The sequence below is a fragment of the Macadamia integrifolia genome, chromosome 7 (assembly GCF_013358625.1).
Source record: "Macadamia integrifolia cultivar HAES 741 chromosome 7, SCU_Mint_v3, whole genome shotgun sequence".
Taxonomy (NCBI): Eukaryota; Viridiplantae; Streptophyta; class Magnoliopsida; order Proteales; family Proteaceae; genus Macadamia; species Macadamia integrifolia.
Window position 1 is genome coordinate 27,828,777 of NC_056563.1, and position 17,560 is coordinate 27,846,336.

General features: G+C 39.2%; 2 protein-coding genes across 2 annotated transcripts in view; one reads left to right on the plus strand and one right to left on the minus strand.

The window, feature by feature from the left end:
- Positions 1-444: 444 nt before the first annotated feature.
- Positions 445-4,583, plus strand: LOC122083330 (ATP-dependent zinc metalloprotease FTSH, chloroplastic). Its single transcript, XM_042651089.1, has 5 exons — positions 445-1,952; positions 2,818-3,064; positions 3,174-3,357; positions 3,776-3,947; positions 4,247-4,583. Exons 1-5 carry the CDS (start codon positions 594-596, stop codon positions 4,466-4,468), a joined length of 2,184 nt encoding a protein of 727 aa, XP_042507023.1. The 5' UTR covers positions 445-593; the 3' UTR covers positions 4,469-4,583.
- Positions 4,481-17,560, minus strand: part of LOC122083331 (serine/threonine-protein kinase BSK1-like) — a 15,360-nt gene continuing 2,280 nt past the window's right edge. Inside the window, exons 5-9 of the mRNA XM_042651090.1 lie at positions 11,772-11,857; positions 10,564-10,752; positions 5,749-5,916; positions 5,541-5,654; positions 4,481-5,023 (exon numbers count right to left, since the gene is read on the minus strand). Coding sequence (XP_042507024.1) covers positions 4,769-5,023; positions 5,541-5,654; positions 5,749-5,916; positions 10,564-10,752; positions 11,772-11,857 — 812 coding nt within the window. The 3' untranslated portion in view covers positions 4,481-4,768. The remainder of the gene's footprint in view (positions 5,024-5,540; positions 5,655-5,748; positions 5,917-10,563; positions 10,753-11,771; positions 11,858-17,560) is intronic.

The following is a 17,560-nucleotide window of genomic DNA, read 5'->3' on the forward strand; positions in this document are numbered from 1 at the left end:
AGTCCTTAGAACCAGGGTATCTCAGCAGGACCGCTCAGGCTTAGTGAGGCCGACAAGGCCAAACTTGCACACAAGCCCCAACTTTCTCCACCTTTCATATCATCACAGAACAAATATCTGGAACGATCCAAACTCTACCTAGACTCTTCATTTCACACGATTCCACAAATAGTCTAATACCGGACAAAAGATGAAATTTCCATCCTCCACTAATCTTGACTGTGGACGTGCAACTCTGTTAACCGCACATCTTGTGGGACCAGCTTCGATTGTTGTACTCTGGAGTTGAGTCTACTCCCAAATATCTGTTAAGCTGCATTTCAAGACTAGAAAAATGATTGGGTGGTACGTCGACCACGTAAATGTCATACGTGCTACATATTTCTTCCATTTTATTGGTCATGATGAGTGGGAACCGGGAACTGGGAACTGATCCCTGAAATAAAAACAGATTTTACAGGGAAGAAGATCTTCAAAGAAGAGACCTAAGGTTAGAGCAAAATTCCATACTCTTACTGAACTGCGAGTATCCATCTCAACTGTGAGAGGATAAGGATATCATATCATAGTAAGAGAGGAGGAAGGAGCAGAGGATGGCTTCAACGAGCAGCAGCGCTAACGCCCTCCTGCCCTCGACTTTCATGGGTACTCGAATCCATCTCTCCCCAAGAAACACCAGACCATACTTACCGCTGTCTTCCTTTTCTAATAGAAGAAAGCTTCTGATCACTCGAAGCCTCCTTCAAGGGAAACCCAATTCCAATTCCAAGAATTTTATGAACATACCCTCCCAGGCTGCTCTTGCTGCCGTAATTTTCACTTCAATTTCGCCAAGCATTCCTCCCGCTCTCGCTATTGATAATAACATCAACAACCCTTCTTTTTCTTCTTCTTCGTCTCCTCCACCGGTACTGGAAGTTGAAGCCACAAAACCTAACTCCTCCCCATCGTCTCCCTTCTCTCAGAACCTTATCCTCACTGCCCCAAAACCTCAAACCCAGTCAACCTCTGATATCCCCGATGGTAGTCAATGGCGATACAGCGAGTTCCTGAATGCGGTCAAGAAGGGCAAAGTCGAACGTGTGCGTTTCAGCAAAGATGGAAGTACCCTCCAGCTCTCCGCCGTTGACGGCCGCCGTGCTACCGTCACCGTCCCCAATGACCCTGACCTCATCGACATCCTTGCCATGAACGGAGTCGACATTTCCGTATCTGAGGGGGACTCTGGCAATGGCCTCTTCAATTTCATTGGGAATCTGTTGTTCCCCTTCCTCGCTTTTGCTGGGTTGTTCTTCCTGTTCCGCAGAGCCCAGGGAGGCCCTGGTGGACCTGGCGGGCTTGGCGGTCCCATGGATTTTGGTCGTTCCAAATCCAAATTCCAGGAGGTTCCTGAGACTGGAGTAACTTTCGCCGATGTCGCAGGTGCCGACCAGGCGAAACTGGAATTGCAAGAGGTAGTCGATTTCTTGAAGAATCCAGACAAGTACACCGCTCTCGGAGCCAAAATCCCCAAAGGTTGCCTCTTGGTGGGACCTCCTGGGACCGGAAAGACACTCTTGGCCAGGGCCGTTGCTGGAGAAGCTGGGGTACCCTTCTTCTCGTGTGCGGCATCGGAGTTCGTGGAGCTATTTGTGGGTGTTGGGGCGTCGAGGGTTCGGGATCTGTTCGAGAAGGCAAAGTCGAAAGCTCCCTGCATTGTATTTATCGATGAGATCGACGCAGTGGGCAGGCAGCGTGGGGCTGGGCTCGGTGGTGGGAACGATGAGAGGGAGCAGACCATTAACCAGCTGTTGACGGAGATGGACGGCTTCTCCGGCAACAGCGGTGTAATCGTGCTTGCTGCGACCAACAGGCCTGACGTTCTTGATGCAGCTTTGCTAAGGCCTGGAAGGTTCGATCGCCAGGTCACCGTGGACAGACCTGATGTGGCCGGTAGAGTTAAGATCCTTCAGGTTAGCTCCATCAAATTTCTGTTTTCGTTTCCTAGAGTGGCGGAAAATATTAGAAAGTACCCATTATGGATTCACTTATACTTTGAAAAAGAAAGAAACTAGGATTTAAAGTTTGAAGTTGAGACAAATCTTAAATTGAAGGGAATGTACAAATATTATGATCTAAATTAATAGTAGGATCTAAATTAATAGTAGATTCTACTTTAAAAAAAAATTAATAATAATAAAAAAAAAAAAATTGCAAATTGAAGCTATGAATTAGCTAGTATATCTCTAAGTCTGGCATCAGATTCTCTCAGAAATGTAGTTCTCCTTGTTAGGGCTGAAAGAGATCATACAGCAAGCAGGAATGATCCTAAACCTAGTGAATAGGAACAAAAACATTTTGATTTAAGAAACAATTTTAGAAACCAGAAAGAGGAAATGCTGTACTGCAGATAGAAGGAGCTCTTACTCTTTCTATTGATGAGTATGTGAATAACTACTGCAAGGTAGAACTGTGGGAAATGAACAAATTTATTAATTCTAGAGGGGCTACAAGCGTTTAAATTTGATCCAGCTGTTGTGATTGGTTCATTTCCTTCATGCCTACATACTACCCTACACAATAGTTACTCTGCTGGTTCCCACACAGTTGATCTAGTTAAGTCCAGCCCTTCTCCTTAAACTTTTAGAACTGCATTCTTCTTGGATATGGTTATGCTTCAAACAAGAACTATCTTGCTAAGTCAGTCCAAGTCTGGCCCTACCTTTTTGCGTTTCTAATATTTCAGTCTATAAACTTCCATCCAATTTATAAGTTTGGAAAGAGTGCCTTCAATGAAGCCTAATTTTTTTCCAACTATGTCATGCTGTTTTGTGACAGGTGCACTCCAGAGGAAAGGCACTTGCAAAAGATGTGGATTTTGACAAGATTGCAAGAAGGACCCCTGGTTTTACTGGAGCAGACTTGCAAAACCTTATGAATGAAGCTGCCATTCTCGCAGCTAGGCGTGACCTCAAGGAAATAAGCAAAGATGAGATATCAGATGCTCTGGAAAGAATAATTGCTGGGCCTGAGAAGAAAAATGCAGTAGTCTCAGAAGAGAAAAAGAAATTGGTCGCTTATCATGGTATATAACTGTTGTGCATTTTCTGTACCCTTCATTCCCAGATTTTGTAATAGTTGTCTTGAAGAGCATTTGCGCATTTATACTTTATACTCATTTGACATGTTTGCAGAGGCGGGGCATGCTCTTGTTGGTGCACTTATGCCTGAGTACGATCCAGTCGCCAAGATCTCCATCATCCCCCGTGGCCAAGCTGGAGGACTTACCTTTTTCGCTCCAAGTGAAGAGAGGCTCGAGTCAGGACTGTACAGCCGAAGCTACCTGGAGAATCAGATGGCTGTTGCACTAGGTGGAAGGTTCGTCACAGACCTCATCTTATGGAATCCCTTAAATAGATTAAGCTCTAGAATTGTCAGCTTCATCTACCCTAGGCTACCTAAAATGTGCATCCTTCCCAAGGTTTGTTGATTTATTGATTGAGACCATTGAAATGGTATTACTTCTAGCAAAGAACCATAGGCCTTCAGCCATACATATCCCTTCTCCTCTCACTTCCATCTTCTTATTTAATGAGTAGAGGACAGGAGCACTCATCTGTTCATTATAGGCTGAAATTGCCTGCAACTATACATGACTGTTCCAAACTTTTTCCTTTTCGGATTAAGGTATTGGTATTAATGTTTTCTGGATTAACCCATTACGTATAGAGTTGATATTCCTACAGTCCTATACAGCTGAGCCTTATGTTTTAGTCACTGTCATTAACAAATGCAGGGTGGCCGAAGAGGTCATATTTGGGGAAGAGAATGTTACAACTGGAGCATCAAACGATTTCATGCAGGTTTCAAGGGTGGCAAGGCAGATGGTTGAAAGATTTGGATTCAGCAAAAAGATTGGCCAGGTTGCCATTGGTGGACCTGGTGGTAATCCCTTCCTTGGTCAGCAGGTAAGAGAGTTTTTTCCTTCCCCCCAATTTCCTCAATGCCACAGGTGGAAGTATCCTGACCTTCTAAGAGGGGCCATTTATTTGCCACACCCCTACATCCCCTGCTTTGCAAGGGGAGCTAGAGGTACCCATGAGTGAAGGTATATGATTGGATTTGAATCGGAAATTAAAAAACACAGGTGGAATGTGAAGGAGATTGCTTCATCGACAGCCGTATAGGAACTTTTTTATTCTATTATTATTGGGTTTTGGAGTGCTTTCTTTGTCATTAAGAGTGGTTTGGTGCTTTGAATTCGCAGATGTCTTCCCAAAAGGACTACTCCATGGCGACTGCAGATGTGGTGGACGCAGAAGTGAGAGAATTGGTGGAGAAGGCATATTCAAGGGCCAAGCAGATCGTCACAACCCACATTGACATCCTTCACGAGCTTGCGCAGCTTCTCATAGAGAAGGAAAGTGTGGATGGGGAAGAGTTCATGAGCCTATTTATTGATGGCAAAGCTGAGTTATACGTTGCTTAACTCACCAACCACTTTTGGCTTGTAGAAAAATCCTGTTGTATTATATATTCCATGATTTACACAATCTTAAAACCATATAAATGCCTTACAATGAAAATATAAGAATTGGAGAAAAGAGCACATGCATAGTTACAAGAAAAAGAACGACCTCGCTATATTACATTTTTCTTCGGTTGAGTAGCAAATCCACAACTCGCTTTACTCAAAGCTCTATCTGTTGTCAACAACAATGGGTGGGGGTGGGTGGGTGGGTGGGTGGGTGCAATCTGCAACCATGGGGGTTGCTGCGTTTCAGGGTTCTCAGGATCCCCTGGCACCTTTTTGCCGCTTTTCTTCTAGTCCCGCAGCTTCATTCAAAATGTCAACAGCATCCTTGTGCATGTCAAGCTTGGCAAGCGCAACCGCCTGCATATAGAAGGCCGTAGGCCATTCTGGATAGACACACTGTGCCTGCATTGCATCTCTGAGGGCAGCATCAGGTTGGTCACACATGAGATGGCACAGGCTCCGTCGGGCATAAACGGTAGGGGAAACCATTGTTCCCACATCAATGAACTGCACAAAGCACAAAAACGAGCAACCATCTTAGAGGACATCGACCTAGCAGATCTATTGGCACAAATAAATTGGAAAAGAAAATTACAATAAAATATTGTTTTACTAATATTTCTCTGCCTCCAGCTTTTATACTGTTTGAATTTTGATGCTCGCTAAAGTTGTCAAGACTAGAGCATCATGATCCATTCTCCAAACCAAGTGGCGTCCTCTATTTTTCTCCGGCGAAAAATAGATCATATATCATATACCATGTTACTAAACTTCTTTTATTATGACTCAGAATACTAGCCACAGAAAAATGTTATATGAAGAACAACATATGAATTAGACTTAACAGTTGGCAATCATAGGATTAACAGTGTCATCATTTTTCATGTTCACCCATTCAAGAAATCCCCTAGAAATGGGGAGTCGAGCAATCCACCGGTTGGATCTATGGTAAATTAGCATGCTGAAATTCAATCTGTCCACACAGACTCTAAGACAACATATCCCTGGCAACAGAGAAGCATACCTGAGAATAACAATCTATTGCAGTCTTAAAATCTTTATCACGGAATGCAAAATCCCCACGCTTCCTTGCTTCCAGCATATCACGCATTTGTTGTGTCCACTCTTGGAACGATAACTGAGAAAAATAAAACCACAAACAGATGCATCTCTTGCAGCAAAGTTAATAGACAATTTGCCAAATCCTTTAACCATCAGTACAGGTCAATTACCTCATTGGTTCCTTCATCATCTCTGTAGTGTGTCATCACCAAAATCTGGTGGATAGCTGTGAGGTCCATTCGTGAACAGGCCTCACCCATTGCAGAGAGAGGATGATGCTGTGGGGTAGGAGGAGCTTCCTCATGCTTTGGGGTTCCAAGCATCACATGAGATGGAACCTGAATGCCAAAAAGTCCTGATCAGGCACTAAATCAAAGAACAGGCCTCTGAACTAATGAAAACACATCACCACATAGAAAATTAGAAGAAAATTAAATAACTCAACCAGAATAAATCCGGTGTATAAGATATGTCAATTTATCTAATCAAACAATATAACATGTCTACAAAAGATGATTAAACCTGACGAACAGATTCATAGATATGCAACTAATTTACTTGGATTGCGAAACTGGAACTCAAAGACTGAGAATATAAATTGATTGCTGTAATTTAAAGGGTTATGATCTGAATCAATTAATGTAGTTTATGAGTGAACACCACAATGAAAACCTTAACAGTAATATGAAATCAGATCTTAAAATCAATCAAAAAACCAATATTTTGACAGAAGCTAATCTAATATTTTGAAGAAATTGACTATAAGTAGGAAACCAGAAATCTATTTGATTCTCAGACTGAAGAGCAGAATTATACACAGAGTCGCAAGGAAAACAAATCAATAACTATAATTTTTAGATTAGTGACAACAGTTCAGCCAATCAAACACTGAACAGAAGCTAATCTAATATTTTGAAGAAATTGACTATAAGTAGGAAACCAGAAATCTATTTGATTCTGAGACTGAAGAGCAGAATTATACACAGTTGCAAGGAAAACAAACCAATAACTATAATTTTTAGATTAGTGACAACAGTTCAGCCAATCAAACACTGAACAGAAGCTAATCTGAAACTGAAGAATTATAACAGAATATCAAAACTTCAGAGCTTAGAAGATTTGATATAACTGACCTGTAATTTGGTGGAGAAGTAAAACAGAAATATAAAGGAAGATGTGATCAGAAATCTACTTGATCAGTAGGGCTGGAATCTCACCAGTACCCCAACCTGGAATCCACCAGGGTTGCTACTAAATCCCAAGCAGCTAAAAACTCTTGAATCCATAAGAATAAACACACCTCAGTCCCACATATGCAAGCATAAATCCAGACCAAAATGAAGCAAAGCTTCTTTATTTCTCGAATTCGTGGGTAGGGCATAGCCCTTACATATGTTTAAATAAAATGTCAAAAAACAGATTCAAACTAAGTCTAAAACTCCTCCAGCCAATAGCTTGTCATGAAAGTAGTCTACAGCCACTAAACACTGAATAAAATAAAGAAACAACTTATAGAAGGCTGGACTCATAGAGACCTATTCCAATCAAACTAAAACACTTCAGTAAGAATTATAAATAAAGAATAGACTAACTAATAAAGTAAATCTAGTATGCCTACCTCCTACCCATATTTTAGGACCATTAAAGTGGATGATGTAGATCCACACATTGGGAGGACCAATCGGCTATCGCAGGAAGAAAGGCCCATCCCAAGGCCAATTTCTTTTATTTACTTTATTTTCAATAAAGGGCCATGTGGGCTATCGGTTGTAAGGCCCACTAGGGGCTGTTAGTTAAGTGAGCCATTCCATGTTGGAGTTATAAGTCCTAGTCTATTTCTAATTCCTAGTTATATTAGGAGTTCATCTCCTAATTCTAGTATAGCTGCTTGTAGCTAGGTCTGCCCTCTATATATAGAAGAGCTTTTGTAACCGTGGTTTTCAGATTTAAAAATAAAGAAAAGCTGCAGCTATTGATTTAGAACAACTGAGATAGTTGTGGATGAGAAGCCCTGGCCAAGACAGCCACTCCTCCCCCACTTTTCTCTTGCGTTTATCCTTTAATTTCTGCAGTCAATCTTTAATTCTGTCCACTGTTCTTTGCCAATAAAACACTAGAAGAACCAGACCTGTACTGCCCAAAGATCGATCATCAAGAAGTCCCAAATTCTGGTATCCATTGGTCTCTTTTACTACATCCGAGGTCTGATCTGAAGGGGCTTTTGAGGATCTCTTCCACTCTCCCAGAGGGCCACTCGATCCCTGTTGGAAGATCATCAGAGGCTGTTCACTGCTGGAACCTGCAATTCTTGATTTTTCTCTCTCCTAGGGCTGAAATCAAGAATCTTCATATCTTCAATTCCAACCGTCAGAATTCTATCAGACTTACAGGTTTTTGTTGCCTTCAAGGGACCTCCATTCGACCAGGAATACAGCTCCATGGGAGCTACATACAGCCAGCCGCACCCCTCTCTCTCCCTCCCAATCGCAGGTTTCTTTCTCCTCTCTTTTGGGATAGTTTTGGGTTGGATTTTGCTACTGTTTTCAGGTTATACTATTGGATACTGCCCGCTGGTTGTTCCCTTTTATTTCTCTGGTTTTCTAACAGCTTCTCTTAAAGTCATTGTTGAAAGGTTACTTGTGTACTTGGGGTTATCATTGTGGAAGTGAGTTTCTTATTAGCCACTCCTGCATTAGTGGGCCTATTACAAAGATAACCCATTTGAAAGCCCAACACATATGTAACCCAATCTAAGGCTTATTTCAGCTTAAATAAATCCACTTCTGTATTTCGAGAACTCAGAAATCTCGGCCGAATCTCAGATGTTTCGGTGGAACCTGAGACAATCTAGTATTACCGTCGGCCCAAATTTCTAGCAATAGCCCAGAAAAAGAATATCTGGTTTCGGCCCAAAACTCGGCTGAAAGCCGAAACCCAAGATTTCGAACTTTGCTTCTGTAACTTATCTGCATCAAAAGAAGAGACAAAAAAGAAAAGTTGGTATACAAGGATCCCATACCAAATAGAGTTTGGCTAGCCTCCACTCAGTAAGTTTGAAGGAAACCTAGAGTGGAAGCACAATGACAAACTCCAGCCAGACCATCATCACACCAAAATTCTGGTTGAGGAAGTACCTATAGCGGCTAAAAGTAAAAATAAAATATATCACCTACAGTAACAAACACGATATGTATATATATATATATATATTGATGAATCACTCACACAATATATATTTGGATATAACTATAATAGAGCATTAAACCTGGAAACAGCCTCTTCTACGAAGCCAGGGGTAAGGCTTCATACACTTACCCCTCCCAGACCCTGCTATAGCGGGAGCCTTGTGCACTGAGTCTCGTAGCATATGAGAGCATTCCGAGTTCCTGCTCGAAGTTGAAATCTGCCCCAACTTAAGGACCATTTGAATTTAGAAAATGACAATTTTTTCACTCTTGCTTATCCATCTTGGATAAACAAGAAACAAACAAATTGTTAGTGAAACCAAGGACAACATAACATGTTTAAGCAATTTAGATGTATCATAATAATACAAGTAGCACACATAATGAGTAAGGACTAAAAGGATAACCAAATAGGACAATCTAAAGGACAGTCTGTGGGAGGAGGAAAAACAGCTAAAAAGTGAGACATTGAAAATGTATCTACATAAGGGAGACAATGATATGACACAGAGATAGCACACTGCACATTACATGCATCAACATTTTAGTAAGTTCGCAGCCTTATCCGATCCCCATAAGAAAAGAAAATAACTTTACATAGAGTACGTACTATTGCACTATATCCCCTAGAGGCATGATAATAGATATGGTCCACATTACTATATACAATTTAGAACTCTCTGTATAAATGAGAAAATATTGCCAAAGAATCCAATTCCCCACTATTGCACTATATCCCCTAGAGACATGATAATAGATATGGTCCACATTACCATATACAATTTAGAACTCTCTGTATAAATGAGAAAATATTGCCAAAGAATCCAATTCCCCACAGTCCAGACACCAAAACTTGTTCCCGAGATGAGAACTAAAATCCATACTCTCACATACCCCTTAATTGAGCAAAGAGTAACAGAATAATATGCATGACCGTCAAACATTGGTTGGAAACAATTAAGAGAAGGAGAGGGTCTGGCAGATCTCTCAATCTACCCTATGAAATGGACATTGATTGGAATGTCTTCACTTCACTGGGTAACCACCAACTTTAAACTTCACTTCACCCCAACTGATACCTGGATATGGGGATGCAGACATAGACATTGATCCACAGAACTGTGCCATGACAGTTCATATCCAAAGATTCGGAAGGTGGATACCATCAGAGGTATCCCATCAAGTATGGTAAAAATATATTCTAATGATTCTTTCATCTTCCTTTTGTTCCTGGTTGCATTTATGGTTAGGCTATGCAACTATACCAAAAATTGTAATATTTAACAAGTTATTAGGAACAATAATTGCTACAATATAAAGTATTCAAGAAGCATCAATACAGGAACCAGGACAAATGTTGGTAATTTATAGACAATATTGTTGTTGATATAGGTATAGCAAATTGATAAGGCACAAGAGAGGATAGTTATCCAACAAATGAAGTTAGTTTATCTATCGTTTATGAGGATGAGACATGAAAAATTCTCTTCTCTGTACCGATATTGAAACCATTCAGCATTCATATGCTAAATTTCAATTACTTCATCAGATTTTCAGATCCGATCTCCCTATAATGCATCATTCTCCAATCAGTGTCTGGGTTGTTGCCAATTTCAATTATAAAATGACAGGTATTATCAATGGTCAAGTTCTTGCATTACAACCAATGACAACATATGAAGCAAATAAATGAGACCACATAAAGACACATATGCACACATATAAGTAAATACCATACTGGAGAATCTTACGAGATACAAGAGAGTAAGCTTCAATGAGAAGCCAGATAAAAGAACTCACATCATGTTTTGTACTCAGTGGTGCGAGTGTTGCAACAAGGTTTTTTGGATTTGGTCGTTCCCGAGGTTCATACTGCAAACAACGAGAAGCAAGCCCAACCACCACAGTTGCGTCTTCTGTTGAAAAGTTTCCCTCCAAATGTGAATCCATTAAGAGAAGAATGTTTTTGCCACGTATCATGTCAAGGGCCTGTGTGAGTGCATGGAAGATCAAATGAACAAATTAAAGCAAACTTGATTCAAACTACCCTTGAAGAGATATAAGATTAGATGTCCAGCTATAATATAACCAATAGGTTGGTTGAGTTTATTCTATAATTGAGGAGATAAAGTTACAGCAATACCACTAAATACCATAACAGTCAAATGACATTTTTGAAATTACATGAAATACCGGGAAACCATGGATTTTTGAGTTTTCACCATTGGTTACTGGTCGAGCCACTGAAACGGAATAGGATAAGAATCTCTGGTTTTGAAAAAGCCTCTCTACTTACCTGTAACAGGCTTTCTCTCTGTAGAAAACTTCTTCTGAATGGCATAAATGTCCGCAAATGCACCTCGATAACTCATTTTTAACCAATTCTTGTGCGTTTTAGGGGTTCAAATCTTTGATGAGTGAGTATTCCTCTTCTCAAATGGACCAACCCTCATCTGTTTATGTCTACCAAGGGGAGTTTGGTGTATACCACGATTGGGGGACTGTTCCTATCATGGTCGAATATTATCTCTTAGCTTTAGTTTATTACTTCCTATTTAGGCTAACCTTAGGCTAGTACTTTGTTTCCTAAATTGGTCTGATTAGGATTTTTGTTTCCTATTTCCACAAGTTCTCTAATTGTAAGGTTATTGGTTTTGATTATTATAAATATGCAATGATGGGGACTGCCAAGTCATTGGCTGTTACTCTCTTTGGCAGTCCCTACTCTTCTTCTCCCTCAATCTTTCTCTCTCAGTTCCCTTCTTCTTCACAGGTTCCGGTTGCTAAGCTTTCGTTACAAAGACAAAGGGCAAAATTCCTAATCTAACCATATTGTACTGTAAAGGAATTTTTAAATACGGTGTATACTGCCCCTACCTACACATGCAAAGAAGGATAAAATTCAATATGGCGAGTCTGAGTGTAACCAACTATGGTTACAGTTTACACAGAGCAAAACCCTTAAAAAGACACCACGGTTTGAATGGATGATAAAGTAGATGTCTTACATGAGTTGGAGGGATGTGTTTCCCACTTAGAAGATCCAAGAGGACGGTACCAAAGCTGAAGATGACACTTTCAGCAGTGACCCTTCCTGCAGAGATTCATATTTTGATGATTGCAGAATGTATTAGTAGATTTCAACTAAGGAAACAGAAGAGGTGATATAATTAATAAACAGTAATCATGCATTATGGTTGGCTGAAGGAACAACGCTTATCAAAGCATCTTTCTGAAGAACATAACGAACATAGAGGCAGCTTAATATTTTCACAACTCAATGCTACCTAAAATACATTAATAAAATTCCAGAATATATAATAGCCCTGCAAGAGTTTTGTTTTCTCTTTCAGAATAAAGGCAGGAACATCGCCTATAGGAGATAGCTATAAGGAAATATAATGCCACAACAACTGTAATCACGTATCCTGGAAATAAATAGATGTAGATCGAAACATCAAGAAAATAAGACCAAAAACACTGTTCACGTTACTGTTCAAATGAACAGTGTCACAGCCTATATTTGTTACCTATGGGAATGCTTCTAGAAGATTCTGTGGGTCCCAAGGGCAGATGGCATGGAGGAAATAGTTTACTTTCTAATTCTTTTTATTAGTTTCTATTTTAATTGGTCTTGGACAGCAAGATATCGATGGAGACCTTTAGAAGACTTTCTTTGTCCAAGGATTTGTTTCCTTTTAGTTTATTTCCTTCCGTGAAAATTTGTTTGTCTTTACTTAGGACAAACAACTTAGTTTCCAGTTTCAGGAGTATCCAAAAGTCTTTGTTTCCTTTTATTCTGATTCTTCTTGTACAAGGAAGATCTTTTTTAGATACTTTCCTAGTTTCCCTTTCTGGTATGTTTCTATTTATGTTCTTTCTTGTGAGGCAAGTTTTATGTCTATATAATGTAATGACCATTAAGAGGTCCCCCACAATTTGAAGTTATGAAAGAAAGTTTGCTTTGCGCATCCCCATTGTCCTAAGAGAGTCAAAATACGGTGACAGGCCATGGATGAGAGATCCTAGACTGAGATAGTCCCATATCCCCCTTTTCCCCCCTCTTCTCCCCATCAATACTGATCTTCCCCAATATTCTGAGTTTGATTTTTGGTTACAAGAAGACCAAATCGATCCATCCTTGGAAGCTACTGATCATCACTGTTGGCTCTTAAAGTGTTGCAAACCTGCTGTTGGTCTTTAGCTGCTGTTTAGAGAGCCATTCCAGTACTTGAAGACCATCGATCTCACATATTCCCCATCAGTTCCAGCCCATCTTTGGATGACTCATTCACCTAATCAGGTGGTTGCTGGTTAGTATTCTGTTTCCTTGTAATCTTCTGAGTTTTCACCCCAGATTTATGCCCTGCGATAGAGGGTATTGTGTTACTGTTTGTTATCACTTTTGGGCCGAGTTTGTTCTCTTTTTTTTTTTCCTTGGGGGGGGGGTGTTTCAAGGGCTGTTATAGCCTACTGTTATCCATTAGTGGTTCCAAGTAAATTACTGTTCTAAGAGCCGAAACCAGTACCTATTTGGGGGGTGGTTTGTGATCCTATTCTGGGGTATGTCATTTGTGACTTCACCTTACATTATAGAATCATTGAAACTCTGAGAAATTATAGTTTCAAAGCTCATAAAGGCATGATTTCATTTTTCTTTTACAATCTTTTCTTCCAAGAAGCTCTATGTACATAGGCAGCTAGGTTATGGGACACAAATACAAGTGCCAGAATTGGACATTAATAGAAAATGTCAGTAAAAATAGAGCATGTATAGAAGACCATTTGGAATCTTGCGACATTTAAATATTGGAAAGACATAATAAATTTGATTGGAGAAAATTAACAAGAGAACAAGTCAATAACTTGAAATGTATGCATTATTAAAGATATTGGATCTTCTATCCACCGTGCTGCTACAATTTTGAAATCTCCAAATCTACACTTTAAGCATTAAATCTCATTTCTCCTCGTACCCTAGCCAACAGTAGATAATATATGAATGTGACACATTGCTAGAAGACTTAACTACTGGCATGTGTCATCAACTGCTTGATAGGGGTATCAAAGTTGATGTTTTTACCATTGATGGAAAATAAAAATGCACTAGATCGGAGAAAAAATCTAAAAAAAAAGGCATCTGAATTAATTGAAGTGTCATTACGCACGAAACTTGCACCGTTCTCCTAGTCCTACACTTCTACACTCAGAAAAATCAACAGATGCCCCCCCCCCTTTTTTCTCTTCCCGTGCTAACGACTGGTATCCAAGCCTTCGGCCTGACTAGTCCTGGCAGGCCCATACTAACCCCACAACCACGTGGATAGGGGTTGAATGAAACCATTCAAATTTCACAAAAAGCAGTGAAGAGCACTAAACACCCCCATGTGAGTGGCCCCAATGAGGTAAGAGGAGTCGAACTTAGAACCACAAGCTTCCTGAGGTGAAGGTCCCTTGCCAACTCCGCTACCCCCTTGGGGTTCTTAAAAGTTGTCATTCCTAATTCCACCATGTAGTGTAATATTGTGTCGTATATAATCAGTTTCCATGAAGAGAATCACTATATCAAGTCATCTTTATACTTCATCAAATAAAAAAGATAACTTAAAAGCTCTTTTAGTCAAGCACTTCACTCACATACTCCCACTTCCTCATTCATATATGATTTGATTTTGGAGTCCCAAGGTAGCAACTAGCTTAACCAACAACTAGGAACTCCTAAAGCCATGGCAAACTTTAGCAACTAATGTTTCATACAATAAGCTATAATGATGGAAAGACAATTGTGGGCATTGTTGCATCATAATAGCTCAATGAGGAAAATAAATTTCGGATCTAGGCATCAATTGCAAGCTCGGAAAATAAACCTTGACTAAATAAATAGAAAACTTCATAACCATAAATTTGTGACAATAATGGCATCAGACATGAACAAAAGAATTTAGCGACCCTGGGAATACTCTAGAAAAAGCCTAGTTCTTCGGAAGATCTATCTCATGTCTAGCATTGTATGGTTCAATTCTGCAAGAATTCCGAACCATTCTCTTGAAGCTCATCCTCTTTATGATCAATGATCTGCTTGCCAAGCAAGCCTCCTAAGTAGAAATTCAATAGTCGTAAAGTGGGATAGTTGTAGCATCAGATTTTTTATTCCTTGCTCAATAACCCAACTCAATAAATTTCAGTATTCAAGAGACCAATCAGGATGATGTAGGATGGATGAGGTAAACGAGTCCTACATTTGGATTGGGACTTCTGACAGACACTTGGCAGCGATTTATCATACAATTAATTACATATCAGCAGTGAATTGATGAGGAACAATAACAAAAACATATAATTTTTTGAGGGATCCAGACTAATGTTAGGTGGAGGATGATATGGATTAGCAAAGGTTTCAATTTGAGAAAGAAATTTAGAGTTTTAAGAATTGTTCAAGTCTAATCAGAAAATTAGATGTCATTTAAGGGAAGACTAAGATTTCTGGCTGAAAAGTGAGATGCCAAAGAAAATTAAATTAGGGAAAGACACGAGATGAGATTAAAAAAATAAAAGGCGAAAGGAGTTGGGCCATTGGGTTTAGAGTAGCAAGTGGGACCTTTTATTTTTCCAAGAAAGGTGTCATTATAGAAATTTCTCCATTAACAATCTAATGGATCCAAGATCCTGCTAATCTGATGTGGTCTTAAAGAGCTATAGCCAAAATATTCACAAAGTATCAGTATGTGATGGGATTTATATCTTTTGGAGTTTGGGTAAAATTAGGGATATCAATATAAAATATTAAATGAATAAACTTTTATCCTTCATTTTTCACAAAAGTTGAGATTTTTTTTTGCAAAAACTACTTTGAAGGTGTGATGCTTCATGTGCCAGACAAGGATTAAAGTATCGGTATCGGTCGTTGTATCGGTTGGCCAAAATCAAGATACGTATCGGAAAGTATTGTATTGTATCGGAGATACGCACATAAATGGATAGGAAACACTTTTTTTATACACTTTTACATTAAAAATTTGTTAAAAAAAGCTATTGATAACATGTATTATGCATAAACACTAAATTGAGAGTATCGCACTAAGAATTCAAGGTTTGTAGTTATCCCATAAATGTAAAATCCTTGTTCCCAACATTGATTTCCACTTTAGTTAGAGAGAAATATGACTGGCAGCAACTTTGGAACAAAAACCCCTCAAAAAATAGTGTTTTTCTGAAAAATGACCCAACTTGGCCATTATATGACTGTAGCGCACTGTATCGTACCGTATCGGTATGTATCGGTCGATACATACCGATACGTATCGATACACACCGATGCGTACCAATACATATCGAAATGTACATTGCACTCGATTTTATTTTTTCCATAGAGTATCGGTACGTATCAGTGTGTATCGGTGAGTATCGGTGCGTATCGGTGCGTATCGTAGGATACGTATCGATACAAAAGGGTTTTAAAAATTTCATGTATTGGTATCAGCCCTTACCGATACGATACGCACCAATACTTAAAACCCTGGTGCCAGGGTGATTCTTAGGTACCTCTAAATCAAATACATCGCGTGATTATGATTTTTTTTTCTTCTTCCCTCTTACTGATTTCATTATTTAATACTAGTTCTACCAAAAACCTCAACTCCAACCTTTAAAATCACTTGCCGTGCACCTTAAATACCATGATTCCATTAGTTCTCCAAACCTTTTATCCCACCAAGGTTTAAGATCTCGCTCTCACCCCCCATCTTGCTGATCCAAAAAGGGAGATCTGGCCAAGATCATGTATTTTTCCGCGGTTGACTCGGTGGTTGGTCTCAATGGCCATATGGTCTTTGTAGTCCCTAAAACTAGGTATTTACCCTATTTTAGGACTTCTAAACACAATGGAAACATCAGTTTTTTAAAATTCAAACTTAAAATGGTACTTTGACTTCATACCCTATGTAAGTAGTCTCCGACTCTTCGTACCCTAGACCAGTATGCTCTGTCCACAATCCACATTCCACAATCAATACATGACACACCATAATCATAAAATTTAAAAGACATCATAGATAATTGCTAAATTGATTAACAATTAACATTAATGATTGATGAGTCAAATTAACATACATTGAAAATTTGAAATGACATAAGATACGCTACATAACAACATAAGGTCAGTATACATCATTTATTTAAATAGAAAAATAAAAACAGAAAAAAAAAATTAAAAACATAAAATTTCATTTCCCTCCATGAATCCATAGATCAGTGATATGCATCACATATTAAAAAAACAAACAATGTAAATCAACAATTATTGACGAAGTTTCCATGAAAAAATCGGTTTGAGAAGATTTTATTTTATTTAAAATGGTTCTTGAGAAGAAAAGTAACTCCAAATGTGGATGAGAAGGTAATATTCTCTACTCTTTAAGCTTAAACGAGTGTAGGAATGGAGATCCTCAAGCAAAAGCATCAAAATTCTTGCTCCTTAGTGTTTTTTTTTTCTCCAAAAAGTTATAGATCTTGGAGAGATTTGGCAAGATCTTGCCATTTTTACACTTCGCCTGAGATCTTGAACCATGTAGCCCACACAGCTCCACAGAAAACCCAATCATCTTTATCTAAACCACAAGCTTCCAACCCTATAATCTCTTCATACTTTCACAAAGCCTCTATGGGAATAGAAGTGCACCCTATAACAGCATAAATCAGGTAACAATAAAATAGAAACTTGTGTGCAATGGTGAGCCAAGATTACGGTAATCGCCCCAAATAGTTGAGGGAACTCCACCCCACCACCCCCCCAAAGAAA